The sequence below is a fragment of the Vidua chalybeata genome, chromosome 5 (genome assembly GCF_026979565.1).
Source record: "Vidua chalybeata isolate OUT-0048 chromosome 5, bVidCha1 merged haplotype, whole genome shotgun sequence".
NCBI classification, from domain to species: Eukaryota; Metazoa; Chordata; class Aves; order Passeriformes; family Viduidae; genus Vidua; species Vidua chalybeata.
The window spans coordinates 62,658,481-62,679,855 of NC_071534.1; the positions used below are offsets into that span (position 1 = coordinate 62,658,481).

At 34.2% G+C, this 21,375-nt stretch overlaps 1 protein-coding gene across 1 annotated transcript in view; it reads right to left on the reverse strand.

The window, feature by feature from the left end:
* Positions 1–21,375, reverse strand: part of CACNA2D1 (calcium voltage-gated channel auxiliary subunit alpha2delta 1) — a 361,282-nt gene that overhangs the window by 146,491 nt on the left and 193,416 nt on the right. The window contains exons 5-6 of the mRNA XM_053943262.1: positions 21,238–21,282; positions 4,321–4,450 (exon numbers count right to left, since the gene is read on the reverse strand). Of these exons, the coding sequence (XP_053799237.1) occupies positions 4,321–4,450; positions 21,238–21,282 (175 nt within the window). The remainder of the gene's footprint in view (positions 1–4,320; positions 4,451–21,237; positions 21,283–21,375) is intronic.

The following is a 21,375-nucleotide window of genomic DNA, read 5'->3' on the forward strand; positions in this document are numbered from 1 at the left end:
ACTTTCTCCATATCTGGATTCCTTAATAAATCTTATTTGTTATCCACACATAAGACCTTCAATGAATAAATGATAACACACTTTTTCCTAGTTTATTTAAATTGGGGTTTTCTTTTGGAGGGGTAATATTGTCACACTCATGGTTTCATTTCCTAGTATTTCCAAGGTTTTTATTCATAGAATCATAGAATGGACTGAGTTAGAAGTGACCTTAAAGACCATCGACTTCCAACATTCCTGCCATGTGCTGATACTCCTTCTACTAGACTGCTGTTCCCAAATGATATTTTTTTTCTTTTCAAGCTCTTAGCCTGAGATACACAAGATAAGCAAAAACTGTACAACATTTTAAAATTTCACCAAGGAAATAATATCCCGGTCAAGATAAAAATCATTTAGCATCTAACTCAAATTTTTAAAATTATTTCTAAAGGTTTTTATTGCCCTTGAGTGATATACTGGAGTACTAGAATGTGAAAATACTTTATCCATAACTAATTATTTACATATATGATGCACCACTAGAAATGCAAAATTTATGTCCACTGCCAAACTTGATAGCAAATAATATATAATAAATACAAGACTTGAGACAACAGAAAAATTCTGACTGCCATGAAATGGGACTATGAAGCAACAGTATTTATATTTTATTATTACTAAGGTATATGAACCATCAATTATTTGTTACTGAATATTTATTGAAGGGAAGAAGGGAAGCCCTTTTTTCTTGCTGGTTGCTCTCCAAATATATTCAAAGTCATGTTGTCATGTTCATGTCACATTACTTTCAACCTGACACTTTAATCAGCTCTTCCAAGTTAATCAAATAGTGAGTGACATGTGGAAGCAGTATTTCTGATTTAAAGGGAGTAAAGTAGGAATAACCGCACAGAAAAAAGCAAACCTGGTTTGTGCGCTTTGCCTAACACCTCACCTCAAACCATAACACCAGTGCAGACACAGACCTCGAGAAATCACTGCAGCAGAGGGGGAGAGTGGATCCACTGGTGTATCCACTGGGAAGATTAACCCTGCTTTCCTTGTGCCAGGGATTTCCTCTTACTTCTGGCCTGCAGTTCCTATATTCTGCTTAGGGATAAGCAGGGAACAGTTTTAATGAGGATTTAGAAACAAGACTTCAGCTATTACTAACAGGAGATGCATGACTAATTCCCAGTGCATGTGGTAGAAAGAGGACCTGAGGGTCTGTTCTGTTTTCAGCTGCAGATTGATTTTATTTCAAAACCAAAATGGGCCTTTTGAAAAATACTGAATTAAAAGTCTGATCTGGTTCTATTTTATTGGGATTGCCTCCTTTCTTCAATCCTCAGAAAGAGGCAAGTAAATTAACTCCTTAGGCTTGCTCCTGTCTTTACACTGATTTTGGCACAAGATCCAGGAAAAGAAAAAAATTAAAAAAAAAAAAAAAAACACCACACAAAAAAAAAACCAAACAAACAAAAAAAAAAAAAAAAAAAAAAACAAAAAAAAAAAAACACCACAAAAAACCAAGAACAAACAAACAAACAAACAAACAAAAAACTTTTATAATACTTCTTTCTACAATCAAATAATTCAGAAAGTAATAACCTGGATGTAGTAAATGGATATTTTGCTATGATGTATCTCATCTTTTTATGGTGAAATACAAGGAAATACTTCACAAGAAACTCATCTCTGTATTTCAAACAAAGCAAATCACTATATATGTAGGAAGAAAATGATATTATTTTATAGACCACACTAGATTTTAAGTAGGTTGTGCACCATTACAGAATTATTAGACAAAACAGTTTCTCAATTTCAGAAATATAAGTGGACAGAAATTCATTATTTGATTCAATTTAAAAAATACTTAATAATCATAAGTAAGAACTACAATAGTAATGAAACATAAATAGAATACATGTTAATAGATAGCATGTTGATCATCTTAAAGGTCTCTTCCAACCCTAACAATTCTATGATTCTACTGTTAAGAGTCAAATTCCTAGTTTCATACACAAAATAATTAATTACATGAAAAAGCGTGATTGACAGGCCCAAGTGAAAATCCAGATCATATGTGGCTCTAACAGTAATTGTCCCTTTCCCCTAGAGACAGCAACGTGCTGCTGTAAGAGGCAAGAGAAGTGAAAGCCAATCTCAAGGAGGAATAGGCAAGTCAAATATCTAGTCATTGAAAACCGCTCTGAGATTCAAAGAGCAATTCTTTGTTTCTCTTGGCCACCTACAAAGCACATACAATAAAGGATAAAAAATGAAATCTTCTTGCCAAGGCATAATTCAGTAAAAAAAAAAAATTGGCTTCCAAGGCGTATAACCTGTAGACTGTGTCTCTTCCACTGCTTCTCAGAAGGACTGTGTTGCAAATGCTTCCAAGCAGATTGGGATTTATACAGGGAATTGCAGATACTATTTTCAAATGTACAGCTGCTCCCTGTTATAGTGGACACTGAAACCTCCCAAGAAATGACAGGTTAGCTCCCATGAACAGGCAGAAAAATGACAACAATGTTGTTCAAGATGCATTATTTGTCTTTCTAGATTTATAGAAATTGCTTTTAGATCATAATGTGAAAAGAACAACACTAAATTCTACTTTTGGAAATCTGTTGGTGAACGACTACCTCGCAATTGCTCACTTGTGTTTCAGATGACACATGAACTTTGTAACTATTAAACTGAACCTGGTGAACATTTTGTGTTTATTGATATGAAATCTGTCACTTTTAGGTATTCTCAAGCTGTTATCTCTGAAAATCCCATCTGTAACAAAAAGTTGCCCAGACACCCAACAACATGATTTTTCTGACACAGAATTACAGACCTCCTGGTAATTTTCCAGGCTTCCACTTCTCTGGTAATTAATATAAAAACCAGACCCAAAGAATCATGAAACATATATGTTGCACATACAATTACCTTTATCCAGAAATGTACATTTCTTTCCGTTATTATAATTTTATTAGATACTAAAGTTGCACCTTTCCTGTGGAAATTGTAATCTGTCTTCCTTTTCAGGTTTATGGGCTGTACAGTAATGTTACATAGTATACATTTTTAAGGGATATGTGGCCTCAAGAATTCCATTTAAAGTGTTAAATTCAACACAAGAAGAAAACATGTTATGTGCTGTTATGATGCCAATTTATACCAAAGTTCACATGGCATTTACAAATATCCTAATAACTGAAGATGAGTTTTTTCAACATTTTAACAGTGAAGTATCAATTCTCTTCCAAAAAATAAAAAAAAAAAGGAAATGGCCTGTCACTTCTCTGTAATCCTGCAATTAAGGTGCACTTTAGCACTTATTAAAGCTAGAATCCCAGAATAATCCTTTAGGTCTGTCAGTCAAGCTCACCATATAAGAATACAAGCTACTATGATTCTCTCCCCCATCATACTGACATTTCCATTTTCATCCTGGTGCCATTTATGGAAGCTGCACGAACTGTGGCCATGAATTTTAAAAAGCTCAGGTCACACTGGGGTCTCTTTCCTCCTGATGAGACTTTAAAAGAGGAAAAAGACTGCATACTTGAAATGAGGACCTTAAATTAAAAAAATCAAAACTTAAAAATACAAATTCTATTTAATTTTTCTTCCCACTTTTAAAAAATACTCAGCTACTTTGAATGCTGAAATGTCTTTTTGTTGTACAAAGATTTTTGCTTGATGATGAGCACAGGGACTTATTTCCATCTTGAAAGATAAATACTTAGTTTTGAAATACAGTTAAAGAATCCTCATCTGTATACACATATAGATATATATATATTATTTTTTGCATAGTTTAGAAAGACTTTATGTAAATTCTCTGCCGACTGTCTGTTACTGCAATTCTAGAAATGCACTGGATGAAATATTGGTACTATGAGCTCGCAATGCATGTTATTTCCCTAATCTGTACCAGCTTATGAGATACTTTAAAATGCTTTCAGAACTCATCTCTGCCTGAGGCTAAACAGAGTGCAAAGAAGAGCTGTCAAGAATTGTTTGTATTAAAGGTGAACAGCACGGAGAAAGAATGGATCAGAAAATGAGAATATGCAAGAGGGTTTTTTCACCTCCATTTACATTTGTGAATCTCAGATCCAATCCTAATGGATCTGTTTAACTGCAGCACCGACCAATTCATAAAATTAACCATATCCCTAATACAACACATCTATGAAGTAGCACTGAAAGAAGTAAATGTGACAATAACAGCTAACCTGTACTAAAAATTGAGACAAACATTGTTTTAAGAATGGGACACAAATAATGAGCTTAGAATTAAAATATAAATACACTTTTTCACATGCCACTTACAGCCTTCATAAATATCTGTTGGTATGTGGACTGCTGCATGTTGGTAAGATGTTTGCCGTCGGAAAACAGGATCGTCTTCAAATACTGGTCTGATTCTCTGGCTGCCAGATTCAGTTTCATTCTTTTCAGGCTTTTTAAAGAAATATATGTAAAAAGAAAAATATTTAAAAATATGCTAAAAACAATGCCACTCACATTTTCTCTTTTACGTAAAAAAAAATCATAGCTTTTCTTTTATTGCTAACATTTTACATTTGTATATAAACACAATTAGTTTCTCCAAGTCAAGGAATATTTATTATAGTTTGCTTTCAGTTTTGATTTACGCAATACTTTCAGTGAAATGAAGACCTGCAAAAGAAAAGTATGAGCCTAACACCTTGCACACTTAAATTTCATAACTGCATGGAATTTTTACACCCATAAGTCAGATTAATTACCTCTTATTACATGTAATGATTTGCACCAAATCTTAAATATTAGTTTTGTTTTTTTTTTCCTTCTGCAGATTATATCACAAATCACAAATTAAAAATGATACCACCCATATACATTGCATAAACAGATTTTTCAGGAACAGTGGTGTACATCCAGACAAAGCAAGGAAATTAAGCCTTCTTAGAATTTCTCAGTAAATCAGGTTTTTTTCACTGATTTATTTCAAGCATGTGTCAGTGAAATTCCTTGTACTGGCTACGCCTGTCTGAGGGGAAAGGTCCCTAAACACTCAAGTGCTCACCATCACCTGTCTGCCTTGGATTCCAATCTTTTCTCACCTGTCTGCACCCTGATACACATTTCTTGATTCCTTCCAATTCACTCAGTCAGTTTGTACTAGTTCTTAAACATTTGAAAAGCAGAGAATTTTTCTAACCCAGCTACAAAAACTGCATGAAGTGTGGAACCAAGGAGGTAGGGAAGGCCAAAGAGGCGGTGGGAGTGTCTTCACCTGTCTCAGCTGCAGCTGGAACAGGAGGCCATGCCATGGGTCAACTGCCACTTAAAGCAATAATATAGCAACTATGATACTGAATGATTAGTCAGGCCTGCTATTGGAGGCAATTATAAAGATATTTTTAATACTATAGAGTCATTTTTTGAAAATGTGCTATGCTTGATAAATAGTGCTGACAGTGAAGCACCTGATGGTCAGTCGGGCATGTGTGTGCTGAGGCCATTCTGCTTATTATCCTCTATCAAAGTACAGACAGATAAATTTTAGCTTATCCACAAAGCCATGTAATGAAAGTGTCTATATTTTCTCATCTGCTTCATCTCAGCTTTACAGAACAATGCCATTCTAAGTATAGATTCAAATGCTGGCTGAAGTAAGCAGCAAAAGCCTGGCTGGATTTTAAAAAACTGGTTTCCTTTGGAAATGCAAAGGGCAGAACTCATCTAACTAGTGACAGCCACCAATTTCGACAATCCAGCAATGTTGTGCTCATCACTGCAGGCTGCCTTCATAATGAATGAAGAGAAATGGGAATGTTTAGAGTGCAATTCATCTTATCCTAATTAGATACCTATTTTCCCATGACATGAATCATGCTTTAGAAGTGCTTCCTACTCTTGATCGATTGTAGAAGTAGCTCTAGTGCAAATCACCTAGATGTAGAAGTCAGCAATACAGCTGCCTAGAATTAGGTGAGATGAATCTCACAAGTCTACTAAACTTCCAGAAGAAAAGAAGCTGGATACTCATTTTGACTATTTTTATGCAGCACAGCTACTATATCTTATGCTGAGAAGGTCAATTTGTTGCTTAGTATTTAACCTCGTTCTGGGAATGGGCAAGAATTTGGGAGGGGACATAGCCAGTGCAGCTGACCCAAGATGATCAAAGAGATACTCCTTTCTAATGATGTTATGCTCAGTATTACAAGCTCAGAGAAATGAGGAGAAAGGTGACATTCATTATTAAGGTGGTATTTGTGGAGCAGCTGCTGTGTGTCCTAAGATCCTACTTCCCACAAAGTGTTTGTATATTGCCTGCTGGTGGGAAGTAAAGAATAAATATTTTTTATTTCCATTGCTTCAGTGTTTGGACTTTGCTTTTCTTTATTCAACTGGCTTTATGTCATTCCATGAGTCTTTTATGGTCTTGTTTTCTCACCCCTCCACTGCTGGAGGGGGCTGGTGGTACAGAAGAATGTGATAGATAGACAGCTTTTTGGACAACCAGCAGCCAGACAAGGCTCACAACCATTACAACTTACTTCGAAGGGTGCAGTCTAAAGCCAGGATCAGTAACAGTTTATGCATCATATGATTTGAAATGACACAGTATTATGACAGTTTCAGACAATGTAATTTGGTTCAATTTTTCATAGGTTTTTGTTGTGTTGTTTGGTTGGAGTTGTTTTTTTTTTGTTGTTTTTTTTGCTTCTGTATTATCCCACATGTTTGGTTTTGGTTTTTTTTCTGCCCCAAAACTGGCATGCAAAACATTACACAAATTCTGGAGTTGTTTCCACAAGTTATCTTTTAGCTTCAAATTGCTCAGAGTAATGACTTTGTCTAATTATGCAAATGCAATCCCAATAATCAATCATTCATGTGGCAAAATTTCCCTTCTGTTGGAAAGTAATTTGATTTAAAAAAGCATTCTAACACTCTTTATTTCTAAAACTTAGTAGCAGTGACTACAAACCCTCAAGGCTTTCACAGTACACTTCAGAAAAGAAGTGGGGATCATGAGGCCACATAACCACACTAAAATACCAGAATAAGTGAATGCCAAAAGATTTCTTTCAACTAAATTTCCACAAGAAATATTTGGGAGGGAATGGGTATGGTAAAAGAGAAATGGCATGAACATAGAATCAAAGAATATCCTGAGCTGGAACAGACTGACTAGTCAAAGCTCATCAAAGTTTAGCTTCTGGCCCTACAAAAAACAATCCCAAGAATCACACATTGTTCCATACAGTCCATCTTAAAAGGTCTTGCACAGAAGTTTTCGTATGACAATATATTTTGATTTTTGCTTGAAATTCCTGAAGCATCGTAACATAAAATGATCAGGTTTCTTCTACTTGGTATTGCAATTTCATTCCAATTAATAAATACAACCTTTCAGTCCTTCCATTCACTCATATGCTATGAAAGAAGCTTCATGTCTACTGCCAAAATCTGATTAAACTTTGTTGAAATTGAAACAATTTAATTAATTAAGACCTGAATGCCTTAAAATAAATATAAAAAAAATAAAATCTACTTCTCACATTTCTAATAACACAGACACACAGAGCCTCCTGAAAAAGATTGTGACTGAATCTGTCAGTCAATGACAGTAGGACTGAGTTCCTACTGATATTCCATGATACTCAACCAAAAAATGTTAATCTAAATACTCTTCTCAACTTCATTAATGCAGGCAATGGATTCAAAACTACATAAAGTAATGTAGATGCTTTCACACTGCACTTGTTGACCTTGGTGGGAATATTTTGTGATGTACAGCTCTGATACTGAAACAACACATCAATCTGCCCAAAAACAAAAGACAAAAAATAACAAAATCCTTTAAAATTTTTGAAGTTACCCTCACACAGGAACAATTTGTTCTGTAAATCTAAAGGTGTCTGAACTGGTTCTGTGCATAACAGGTAAGTAACAGAACCATTATTGGCAAATTAATGCTGAACTCACGTGGGCCACTCCCTCCTGACAAGGAAGACCAATAAATGCTCCACCAAGCCTTACACATCCAAATTTATATTGTAGATCCTACTACAGAAAATAAATCTATTTGGTTTTAATTTGCAAATTTTTGAATTTCAAGTTGCTTAAATCTAAAAAAAAAAAAAAAGAAAAAATTAATTATTAAAAAGGAAAACCTCATTATTATTATTTATTAATCTTGCATTTCAATGAAAAGCCTGACAGATTGTGGTGTCAATTGGAACAGTTTTATACCCAGTTAAACTTTGTTCTCAGAAAAGTAGCAAAACACCTATTTTGATGGAAAGTGATCCAGCATGTGAATATAATTTAAACCCAACTCCAACCAATTTCTCTCTCAAGTCAGAAACTGAAATGCAATCAATACTGGCACAGAAAAATCCCACAGGAGACAGTGGCTGAAGATTAATTTTCTATCTATTCAAACCTGGCCTTCACTTATTGCATTACATTGTTACCTACCACTGACAGTCAGCAAAATAACTCACTCATTTCACTGCAATGAATTTCCAGACCAATTTTCTTCCTCCCTTGAGAGGTAGATAAAATTCATTTCTCTTTTCAGTTCACATTTGCGCCATTTTAAGGCTTTTTGGTGTTTTTTTGGTTAATAAATAAATTAGGGTTTTTTTCATATGTCTACCATTCACCATCAGGATAAAAGGAAATTTATACAGCAGCTAAAACACAAGAAATGATGTTTTCTGCAGCTATTCTTTGTGATTATTTCTAAATCTTTCTTGGCATTAGGTCAAATAAACTGGAGGGTACCTTCTGCATCTTTTTTATAAGCAAAATACACAGCAGAAATAATGCAGCTTCTCTCTAGAGGGCTTTCTGAACATAAATTAATGTATTTACATGAGTTAACTGGAGCTTTATGCCAAAAAGTTCTAGTAAAAGATTTGTCTAGAAAAGAAAACATCCATTAAAACAAAAATTTTAAAGATCATTTCAAGAAATTGTGACATAATCTAGGTGCCCATTTCACTGTAGCCAAACTTATCCTGATTCCTTTCCACAGCATTCAGTTACTTTCCATCATCACAGGTGTAAGAAGATGAGTGGATTTTCTATCTCTACTAATCAATTTTCATTTAGTTGAAAAATACTGGTCATTGTGGAAATAAAACTTTTCCATTAGTATAATTTTTTTCTTTGTTTTTTGTAGATGTTGAAAATTCACAACCAGAAAAGTAATACTATTTACAAAAAAAAAAAAAAAAATCTGCAAAAACCTCATCACCAATCTTCAGTTGTTTTCTGAAAGCAGATTCTTTTCAGGAACAACTCAAAGCATCATAATAGATTTAGCATCATGATGAAAGAATAAAAGTAGATTTCTTTCAATTCCTGAACTGATATCCAGCCAGGAACAATGACACCTGCCTGCTTTCATATTTATGTACAACAGAAAGGAATTGCTTGCTAGTATTTTCCATTGCCTTCATATCCAGGGACTGTGTTCTGCACAAAACCTCACTGTCCCTACCACCACCATTTTAAAGAATGAATGTAGAGATGGAATTATAATTGTTGTAAATAATAAATATGCAAATTTCTTCCTCAGTGATTCCTTCCTGTCTTACCTTGCAGAACTCCAAAAGTTATATATTTTCATCTCAAGACTGGTTTTTCATCTCAGACTGGTTTTTATTTCTGAATATCTACTGAAATTTCTAAATGTAAATTTTAAAACAATTGAGGCTCACTTCTTTTAATTACCTCCCATATCTACTCTGTACAAATGAAACTGTCACATATACACAGATTTCTCCTGTCCTCAGTTCTGTACTCTTTTATTCTTTTTCTGTTTTAGCTAGTTTTGCTGTTTTCCTGGGTTTTTTTTTCCTCCCTGAGGAAAATAATCCAGTAGAGCTACATACACAGCTCGTCTGAAAATGCTTGTGGCCCCATTAAGAAGTTAGAGCTGGACCTAACAGGGGGAGTAAAATGTGACGTTGCTTGAAGCACACAGCTCAGCAAATGCCTGCAGCAAGCAAGGGCTGGGGACAGCTCTTCTTCTAAGGATTAGGAGTTAATTTTGAAGAGCAGCTAGAATGCATTTCTAATAACCACAGCATTTTTACTGCATTTTAGATAATGTAATGAGTGCATTGCCTTCTGATAACATTTTTTATTTCCTTTTCACTAGCTGTGATTTTCCAGCTGTGGGAAGACTGCTGAGTGCATTCAGGGGGTTGTGATGGAACTATGAAGAGTTTATTCTGTTTTCACTCTGTGTCAGCAGGGGACTCTGGGGTTCCCTTTGCAACATGATGATTTTAAGTTATGTCCTTCTGCCTACTCTTAGGGACAAAACAATTAAAAGACTTACAAACAAAACAAGAAAACAGTTGGCTCAGAAAAATCAAAATATTTTTCTGTTATACAACAGGGAGGTGTTAAATGTAAGAATATATACCTATGCATATTCACGCATATAAACATAAGAAAATATATTTTTCTTTTTCAAATATGAGTAGGGTGTGAAGACCTAGAAGTTTGGAGACAGACCTTTTAGCAGGGTCTCTTGATACCAGACAAAGGGTAATAGTTTATAACTAAAAGAGGGTAGATTCAGACATGATATAAGGAAGTATTGAGAGATGAGGGTGGTAAAACACTGGGAAAGGTTGCCCAGAGAAGTGGTAGATGCCTCCATCTATGGAAACATTCAAGGGCAGTTGATCTAGTTGATGATGTCCCTGCTTATTGCACAGGCTTGGAGTAGATGAACTTTAAACATTCCTTCCAATCAAAACTATTTTATGATCCTGTTAAAATATTGTAGCATTTCAATTAATTGTATTATAGATAAACAAGTGGGAACATCTGGGTTTTCCCAATTTCTTCAGGTGGACAGATTTTAAAAATAGAAATCCAAGCTTCTGGAAGTCTTTTGTTTAAAAGAGTTGACATTACATCTATGAGGGTGCCTTATATACCATAATTCAGGTAATTGTATATTTCTATAAATGTCTTAATTTTTGACAAAAAGGAACATTTATAAGGTATTACTTTTCAATAAGCTAAAAAAACCCTTTCAGAATAAAATATAGTAATAAAGGAATTTGTGATTTTTTAACTAGTACGTATTATATGCGACCTTCACTACAAATCTACACAGAGTCTGCTGTAGTAATATCAGTATGCAAAAATTCATTTCTGTCCTGTCCTATTTTCTCTTGAGCTACACTGACAGGTAAAATAAAATGTGTATTTAACTATTTAAGCACATAAGAAATGTAAGACTTATTTATCTTCCTAAAGATAATTGTGACTTCCCCACCCCGAAGTCATTGAAAACCTCTCCAATCCCCACAGTGTTTCAGGGATGATGGAGAGCTGCCTCATAATGACATCAGCACCCATGGACACATATATGTCTGACTAGCCTCAGTGGTCCCTAACTCCATCCCTTCCATTCCTGAAGGTTTAGGCAACATCTCCATACCCCTCCCGGGTTATATATCCAGGTCATGAGATTGGGGATCATGACATGTAATCCCATCCGAATGCCCTACCCTAGTCCTCGTCTATATGGGGTGATGGTCTGGGGAAACTCAGGGGTTTGTGACCAAGGTGTTCACTAAGAGTCATCTTCCTGCCTGCCCTTAAATAATCAGGTGCTGCACAGATCTGCCTACTTCAGCACTGATTGTTACAGTGGCTTGACTGGATAATATCATTAGACAAATGTGGGAATACAGGATCATATTAAAAGAAAAGCAAATCTCCCTTTAACTGATTGAAATGCTACTAAGAGTTCAGAAAAAAAACAAACAAACAGTTAATTATTAAACAAACAAACAAACAATATCCTTTAAATTTCATAGCCTCCTTCACTGTTCTTCCACATCCCATGAGTGTACTCAAATATATGTAATAAAATCAAATAAAAATATCCATTGTTAACCAAAGTCCTGTAAAATACTTAGTCATCTAAATTTCAAGACCAAAATGTGCTCTAGAGAATTTAGATTTTTCATACATCACCCAATTAAATTTCAAACTAGGAACTGTTCTCTTATTGGAATAAATTACCCTGCCTACCTTTTACTATCCCCACATCTGATTAAAGATCATATCCCTGGAGAATGAGAACTGTTAAATCATCTTAATGCTTCATTGGGAATTAGTTATAATACCAACTGAATGTAAACATTTAATTAATTAGATTTTTTCATCTGATGCAGTTGTCTTTGCCATGCTTTGCTAAGCCATCAACTGATCCTGTTTCACAGTTCATTCTTATCTTCAGTCATACTGGCTAGGTCTAGATTTTGTACATCCTGCAGCATACTAATTTGTTATTGCTCCTTCTTCTTAATTTTTACCATCTTCTATGTCAATAACAACATAAATAACAACACAAACCTGCTTTGAGAAGAAGGTTGGACTACATGACCTCCAGAAAGCCTCTTAATCTATTTTTTTCCTCCACTAACGGGGCTTAAAACACTATATAAACATCACAGGCTAATTCACGGTCACAAAAATTTAATTCAGCTTTTCACTAAATAAATGAAAACTGTATCTAGGTAGACAAAGGCAGTAGGTAACACTAAACCATGCACTAATATATGAACCACAAACTTTCCCTGCGGACTAAATACCATACCATGATTTAAGTAAAATGCCATAACACTGTGTAAGACTATTTATATGACTTTTAAAAATGCTAGTATGGTGAAATCCTACACAGTGCAATAATGTAGAAGAATATAATTCACATGAACTTAGGGAAGTTTAAGAAAGATAATCTGCCCAAATAAAGAAGCATGTCAGAAGAAAGCAAACAAAAAAAGAAAGAAAAAGAAAGTACAGCCAAAAGGAAGAAGACAGCTCAATCTGTAGATTTTTAAAGAGTTTTTAAAAAGTAAGTAAATGAAAATACTTATGTCAAAGGTCAGCTGAAGTTGGCAATCCAAATTTTTTAGATCTGAACAATGTGATTTCCCACTGGATTAAAATTTATTTTCAATACACACCATAAAGAGAGCTGCAATACCTTTAACATACTGTTTTACACACCAATACTAAAACCTCGGGAAGATTTCAACTCTGTTGATGATAATAGATATTATTTTCTTCCTCAACCTGTTTTTTTTTCCCACCTATTCGCCAAAAAAAAAAAAAGACAGAACATGGTAAGAATGGCTATGTTGGAAAGGCCAGGGAATGTGATCTGGCTCTTTGCAGATTGCATCAGCTGATTCAGAAATGTTCCCATTTGCAGTCAGGAGTAGGGCAGGAACAGGACCTGCATTTCATCACCTACACTACACCACACACCACATAGAACTCCCTTTTGAATATTAAATTATTGTAAGTGGTCCTTTCCAGGATTCTTGATCTGACTTGCAATTTTCAAAGCCTACCTCCACCTTCAATCAGTCATAGAAAAACATCCAATTGAGTAATTTGTTTTGTTTTGTACAACTTAAAAGTCCCAATGTGACCCATACATTTCAAAGCACTCATACAACATTGGGATCTGTAATCAGGTAACAAAGTGTTAAAAATCACTGCCTCAAATTCTATAAACATCCTGTGATAAGTTCAGCTTTTGGTCCTGCTTTTATTTACCAATAAACAATTAAGCTGCATTCACTGCAATTGTTATCACTCATGCATTTGATATCAGGAGGAAATATCCTGAAGCAAGAAATCTTCCATTAAAATGATGAATCACCAGCTTTAGGGCTGAATTCTGATCTTTGATGTGGCATAAACTCAGCCTCCATGGGGAGACTTCAAGCATTGCTCTTTTGTGCAAATTTGCCTTTAAGGTAGGACTCTTCACATTAAGAACATCTTTTTTAGGACACTGGCAACTACAGTTATCACTCTTGTCATTATTATTTCATAACTCTGTTTCACAGATAGGTAGGAGATAGCTTTGGGGCAGTCATTTATTTCATTATCATGTATTTTTCATTTCAAGCTTGAACACATATTCATGTGGGAGAAAGGAAGACTTGCGCAAATTTGAATAAAGGAATATAAACCTGACACCTACTTTTTTAATCATAATACTAGGAAAAAAAAGAAAAAGAAAAGAAAAAAAAAAAAAAAGTAAGAACCTCTGCTTCCTGTGGCAATAGATCACTACAGTTGCAACGGGAAGCTCAAAGGAATGCCTTTTTTCCCCTGTGGGTGGGCTGTACTCAAGCTTACCTGTAAGACCTTGAAATGGAAAGACCTGAAAGTTTCCCAGTGATACTTGGTAAAAGGAACACATTCCCCTTTAAACAATGCAAAAAGGTCTTGGTACTAAAGCAGACAAAGTCAATCATGCCCTCACTATCAGTTCCAATGATTTCTAAAGAATGAATGGCATCCAAATCATTCTGTCAGATAACACAGAATTCCTGATGTGAGAGAGAAATTAGTTCAGCAAGAATACTCAAATTTTCCTAAAAAATCCGGAGGTCAAAATACCATGAAATTACTAAAAATTAGTAAGTCCTCTTGTACATAAAGAATGATGAACAAAAGATGAAAGATAAAAACAAAAGTATGGTTTTCCTGTTTACTCACTCCTTCCCATATATGAAAGATAGAATCCTGTGCATTGTCTTGTAACAGAATTAATTTCTATAACAGAACCTTCACTACAGAAAGAAGTGTATATTTTGGTCATAAATACTATTTTTATTATACACCACAGTGCGCAAGAAACAACACTCTGTAGTGCAAGTAAATTGATACATAAAAAAAAAGGATAAAATATGGATCTACCTTTTCATGACAATTCATTTTAAAACATGTTCATTCAAATTAAACTATTTCAACATATGTAGCAAGGTATGTTCTATGCTATCTAGAAAACAGTAAGTTATAAAATCTATTAATATGTTGCATATTTGAGAAGCACAGGAAAGATGCTTGGAATAATCTCCGTAACCATAAAGTACAACAACTAGGAAGTTCTTTTGGAAAATGGAATGAGTAAAGGAGTCTATGTGAATATTTCAAATTTTCTGTCCTCATTTCATAAAATGTTAGGTTTATTATAGATTTTAAGTATTAATTCCAAGCAATACATTCCAGTAGCAAAAGATATCAGTTTGTTTTCAAGATATATACATATCTATGTAATTAAAATGAAAATATAGTTGAAAAATATGACATTTACTGCAGATTAGAAATTTGTGTTCTAATGAAAATTCTCTAAGGTTATCAGAATGTTACTTACATGGGTCCATCAAAAGTCCTACTCTGACAGTCTTCCATTATGAAAGATAAAATTTATATTAGCACAAATTTCTTTCCCTCTCATGGTCTAGGTCAATTTAAGAGCAAACTAATCTGTCAAAATGTATCCTCTGTCTATATTTAAAAAAGACTATAATAAGGCATTTGTCTGTGTAGGTACTACCCATTACAATGAGGAACCAAAGCAAACAAAAACTCAATAGAATCCATTGCTAAGAATCAGAGTACCTGGCACAGATGCAACCCAAGTTCTCAAAAAATTCAAATTCAAAATACCTCCATCAAACATCACCCAATTAATATTTCAATCTATTTACAAATTTAGTCACATAGCCCATTTTAGTATCATCATACTCCAAGAACATACAAAACTTTGTCTGGAACAAGCAGAAAATTATGTTTTCCAGTAAAATTTTCACATGCCTAACTCTACCACATACCATCAAGAGATATGACAAACAGAAAATATGAGAACTAGGTATGTGAATATATATAAGTTTTAATATGACATATGCAATATCTTGGCCCGGTTAAAAACCTTAGTAGGTTCAGACAGGGAAGAAATTAAATCTAGAAATTGCTGCAACTTACACACATGAAGAATAGCAATCATAAATACAAGCTCTAAGGAGATATGCTGTTATGTACAACACCTACTTGTTGGAACCTTCTTGCAGGGCTGTGCAAATCACAGTTTAGTGCTATCTAACTTGATTTTCCACTCTCTATGACATAGACTTTGCCCATCTACTCATCATAAATGAGAATAGCTGAAATTCTTTATGACTAATTTAAAAAATTTCTTCAGTATCTAAGCAGTAAAGGACAAAGAGAAGATGAAAAGAAATACAACACATCATGGCTGTGACTGTAATGTCAAACCATATTGGTTGTCATACAATGAAAGCAGAGGGAATAAGAGACCTAAGGGAGCTAAGGAATTTAGCTGGTTATGCTTGCTGTGCTGCCCTATTGCAAAAAGACACTAGATACTCTACAGCTTAGCAGTTAAGCTCATCCTAAATTATTTGAGACAAATTTCTTATTGGAAATGCCTATTCTTCACAGTCTATGAAATATTGGAAAATTAATAGCTTTAGCTCAGAAGAAAACTGATGATATTAAGTCCACTGTCAGCTAAATCCAGATGGTAGGATACTGATTTGTTTATTTGCATGCTGGCATCCAGACACAGTGAAAGCACGGAGACAGAACTATTCTTATATATGCAGATAAAAGAGAGCTTTCTAAAGCTTTTATCTTATCAGAATCAGGTTTAAAAACCTTGAAAAGCCAGAGAAAATCTGTATCTCTTGGACGAGATGTAAAAGCAGTCCCTGTCCCAGCTTTCTCTGTAGTGCCAGGGCCAGTCACACTTTTCAATCCAACAACTGGCAGCTGCTGGACTTGCAGAAGTCTGGCATCACCCTTTCAGTCTCTAGAAGCCTTTTTATACCTGTCACCTTTGAGACTGGATCACTGGAGTCACCCATCTGCCCCACCTCAGTCCTGATCCTCTTCCAAACTGACCATATTCAGGTGCCATCTCCCCCTCAAGGGCTCCACTTGACCCAACACGGAGCTCCTGAAACACTGGCGTACAGAGGACACTTTTATTTTCTGATGTCCAGCTATAAAATACATAAAACATCATACTTGTATAAATTAAATTTGTGTGTCATTTTTAATGCATTTTATAAGGAGAAAAGTTAGGAAACTCCTGATTTCTTGTGGTTGGAGGGAAACAAAAAAAAAAACCCCAGCTTTTCTCTGATCAAATCCATGGTAGGTTCAGACTTGTTTACAAGTAAATCTGGGATATTTCATTAACAGACTTCTTTTTACTAAATTAATCATAGGTGCACATATAAGCAGATTTTTCAACCTTGATACCCTAAAGCAGTAGAAAAGGCAAGACTTGTGGAAGACTCTAAGCAGAGACTCAATAAACTTCCAAAGCCACTGCCAATGCCTTTTAAATCTCTAAGTGTCTTCTTGGGAAGAAGCAGACCCACAAGGAGCATGCCTCTTAGATAACCAGTCTGGTCTCTGCTTACTTCTGCCCAATATTTATTCTTCACTTCATATTTAAAAAGAAAAAACAAGGTTGAGTAGTGGAAATTATTTTGTTTTCTAAAATGTTTGTTAAAACACACCATGATTTTTCTGAAGAATTTACATTCAAAACTAATTATCCTTTCATATTTTCACAGTAGTTTTCAATTGGATGTAGGTATAATTTTTTTACTAGTATTTATATAGACCCAACTTGATAGCTGCATTTATGCTGCAGTTTAAGCTCAAAGAGAGCTAATATTTCACAAATTATTCCAAAATAACAAGGCATCACTGAATTAGGAAAAAAATTCCTTAACCGTATGGCACAGACAGCTTATTGGTTTTAAAAGATTTCTTTCTTTGGTTTAAAGTAATTAAAAATGTATTTGTTTTAATATCAACCATAGTCATGTTCCAGATTTTTGCCTCTAGTAGAACCCACACATTGACTCCTAGTCACATTCTTAATTCCCACTTTGTGCAGATACTTACTGTCCAAAGGGACCCATAATTTTACAGCCTTCACATTAGTTCAGTAAAAGGAAAAAAAAAAAAAAAAAGTGCCACTATCACTTAATATGTGATCAATAATTGCACAAGGAGCACAGCTCTGTTAGTCATGACTGCATTAAGGCAATGTCTAAAAAATCACTTGTCCTAACTAGGGACACAGCTCTTGCCAGGATATACAACTGGCTGCTCCCAATTAAAGCCCAGGGATTACAGGGAAACTGGAGACTCCCAATGATGTGTGGCTGGTTTCATGTTAGAGACATTTCTTTATTTGTTTTACTTAGTTCTTCCCATTAAATCATGGAAAAATCATTTCCTTAGGCTGTTGTACCTTGTCCAGGAACAAGTTTATAAAACCACAACAAGAAATTATACTAAAACATTTGGAAAAGGAGCAAGATGTAAAGAGGAGATGAGAGAAACATTAGGAAAGGAATTCAGGATATATGAAAATTAAGCAATTGAGCGATTCAGTTTACAGTCAAGTTATGGATTACTTAAATACAAGGAAACAAAAAAAAATATAGTTTTAGGAATAAACAAGACAGGGAAATAAAATGGAGACCAAAATAAAGAAGAGGAAAGAATTGAGCAGTGAAGCAAAATTACTATCAATAAGATGGGGATACAAAGGACAAGATGGGAAAGCAGGCAAAACAATATGAAAACTAATGAGAAAAAGCAGCTTAATGTGGGACTACTCAGTTGTCCAATAAAAGCACTGCAGCATTTGTCCAAATACAAGCTGTTGACACCTGCAAATTAAAGTGCACAAACAGGCTGCAATATATCAAACTGAAAGGGTTCTTGGGAAAAGGACAGTGAATGAAAACATCAGAGACCTATACTAAATTACAAGTTTGGCCATTATCTTCCTATAAGATATAAAAATTGGAAATATAATACCTCCTACCTTGTTGTGAGGATAAAACTCATTAATTATCATCAAGTGCTCACACATTACACAGAGCACTGGACAGGGGGAAGCAAAAATAAGCATGCAGAATATAATTGCTGTTGTAAGACAAAAGGTCTATTACTGATTGATGGACTAGAGGGTTACAAATTGATCATTTTATCTGAGAGACTGAGAAATCCAAAGGCCAGAGAATGATTGGCCTTCATGTGCTTCTTTATTTTTTTTTAAGTACAAACAAGCCTAGTCATTAGATTGGAAAAGGCCAATATAGACAGCAGGTGAAAAATGAGAGAAGGATCTCCTGAATGTGGTATGGGAATGGGAAGAAGGAAAGAAAGCTGTCCTGCAGCATAGAAACATACACAGAATTTAAGAGGACTGCTCTTCTGAAAAGGCTGTAATATTCAAAGTATGAGTGGAGACAAATAAAAACTGGCAGGCAAGACCTTTGAGAATAATTTTTTCTAATTCTTCAGCATCCAAAAGTTAAGATCTAAAAAGATCTTATACAGGGACCTGTATACAGAAAAACACACACCTAGAATTGATTCAGTTCAGGTAACGTTAGACATCTGTCTCAAAACAAACTGAACAACTCTCTAGAGATACCCACAGTGATTAGTTTAGATGTCTAATTTTAATAAATTAATATCTGCTACTAAGTGTTCTTGATTGTACTCAAAGATAAATATCATTTCCTTTGAATAAATGAAGGCTCACAGCATGGAAGAGGAAAAAAAGTGTGGACTTGTTAGAGACAGAAATGAATGGATTGCAAACACAGTTTTACTAACCAGTGCTTCAGAGATGATTCTATTAAAATTTCTAAATATTTAAAGGAAAAAAGCTGTCTCAAGCATCTTTTTCAGGCAGGAGAAGGGAAGAATCTGTGGTGTTTACATACATAGTTGAGATAGGTGAAGGTCTTCTCAAAAAAAAAAAAAACACTATCAGATCACTGACCATTGTATCCTTATCACTTCTCAACAATAAACAATATAATAAAATTAATTCTAATGAATGTTCAAAAAGACATAATGAAGAAATAAAACTGAAACAGAAGTAAAACCGTATATCTGGTCTAAGAAACATTGTTTTAGTGTGTGTGTGTATACTTTTTTCTTGAAGGGAAATAAATGTCCTGAAGAAAAAAAACAAACAAAAAAAAAAAAAAAAAACAAAAAACAAAAAAAAAAAAAAAAAAACCAAAACAAAAAAAAACAAAAAACACAAAAAAAAAAAAAAAAAAAAACAAAAAAAAAAAAAAAAACAAACACTAAACTCTGAAATAGTATTTCCTTTCCTGCCTTCCCTAACAGATTTGTATTTTGGTTGTAGAAGTCGCAATCTGAAGACCTTTCTCAGTATTACTTAATCATAACACATACACCACAGTTTTTACTTCACACCACAATCTACCATTACTATCTGGTACATTTAGATTAAAAATCCAATATTTAAACTTTGTAATTCTGTTTCCAGAGAAGATTAGCACCTGCCATCCAGTGAATTTAATGGGAACAGAATAATAGATTTCAAAAATAGGTTACTTCTCTTGAATTTTCCTTAAATCATGCAAACTTTAAAACTCAGGACAGTAGTTTGTGGTATCTGAAACAAAGTACTCATAACTCTCTATAACCATATAACATAGTTCTGCTTGACATGATCTATGTACCTTCTTTAATTGCCTTACAGCAGAAGCATCCATTAAATAGGATGCCATCAATCTCTAAAGTATACTTGATTAAAAATTGCAAATGAAGCATGCTGGCAATTCTGATTAATACATTTACAACATTTTTCTATGGTCTTATAAATTAAATCTATAATGAAGACAAGCAGTTGTATTATCTCCAGTGAAAGTGAGGATAACTTGTATTGTCTCCAGAACACATTAAGATTTTTGACAGTTAATGGCAGATAGGAGACTTCAAGTCCTAGAAAACCATGAATTGAAGTATCATACATTTAGGCTAAATCTTGTGATTGGGATTTTCAATTTTCCCAAATCTTATTACACATAGTCACATAAATGATCACAAAGTGAATGAAAATAATTATTCAGTAACATTTCACATCTTCTTTGTCCTCATGTAGAAATTTTTATTACAAAGAATACAGAACAACATCATATGATCTTGGAAAATAAGGCCAGGAAATGGTTCCTTCCGAGTGAATGGAATTTTTTACATTTATCATTTTGATTCTTCAATCCCATAATTATGATTTGATTACATTTCAAAAAGTGAATTATTTTGCTGTCAGGATCTTCATTGCCCCAGCACATTTTCTGCCTGACCAGTAATTTAAACAGTATGAAAGGAGACAGACTTTGAGAATTAAAACATAAAATATTGTCTGGCTCTGGAGGAAACTTTTAAAGACATTTTTAACTTTCTTGCTTTTTGCTTCTGCCCAATCTTTAAATGATAGTCTTAGAGTTTCATTAATATTTTCATTCCCCTAATTTTCTGAGATTACAGGCATGAAATTAAATGAAATATACTACTTACATCATTCTGATCGTCTTTTGCATTGTAATAGATTATATCATTATTCTGAAAGAGAAAGAAAAGTAATTCTGTTAGTTTGAAAGTAGAGAATAAATCCGTGTAGTAGTAATCTCTACTATTGCAAGATACATTTTGAAC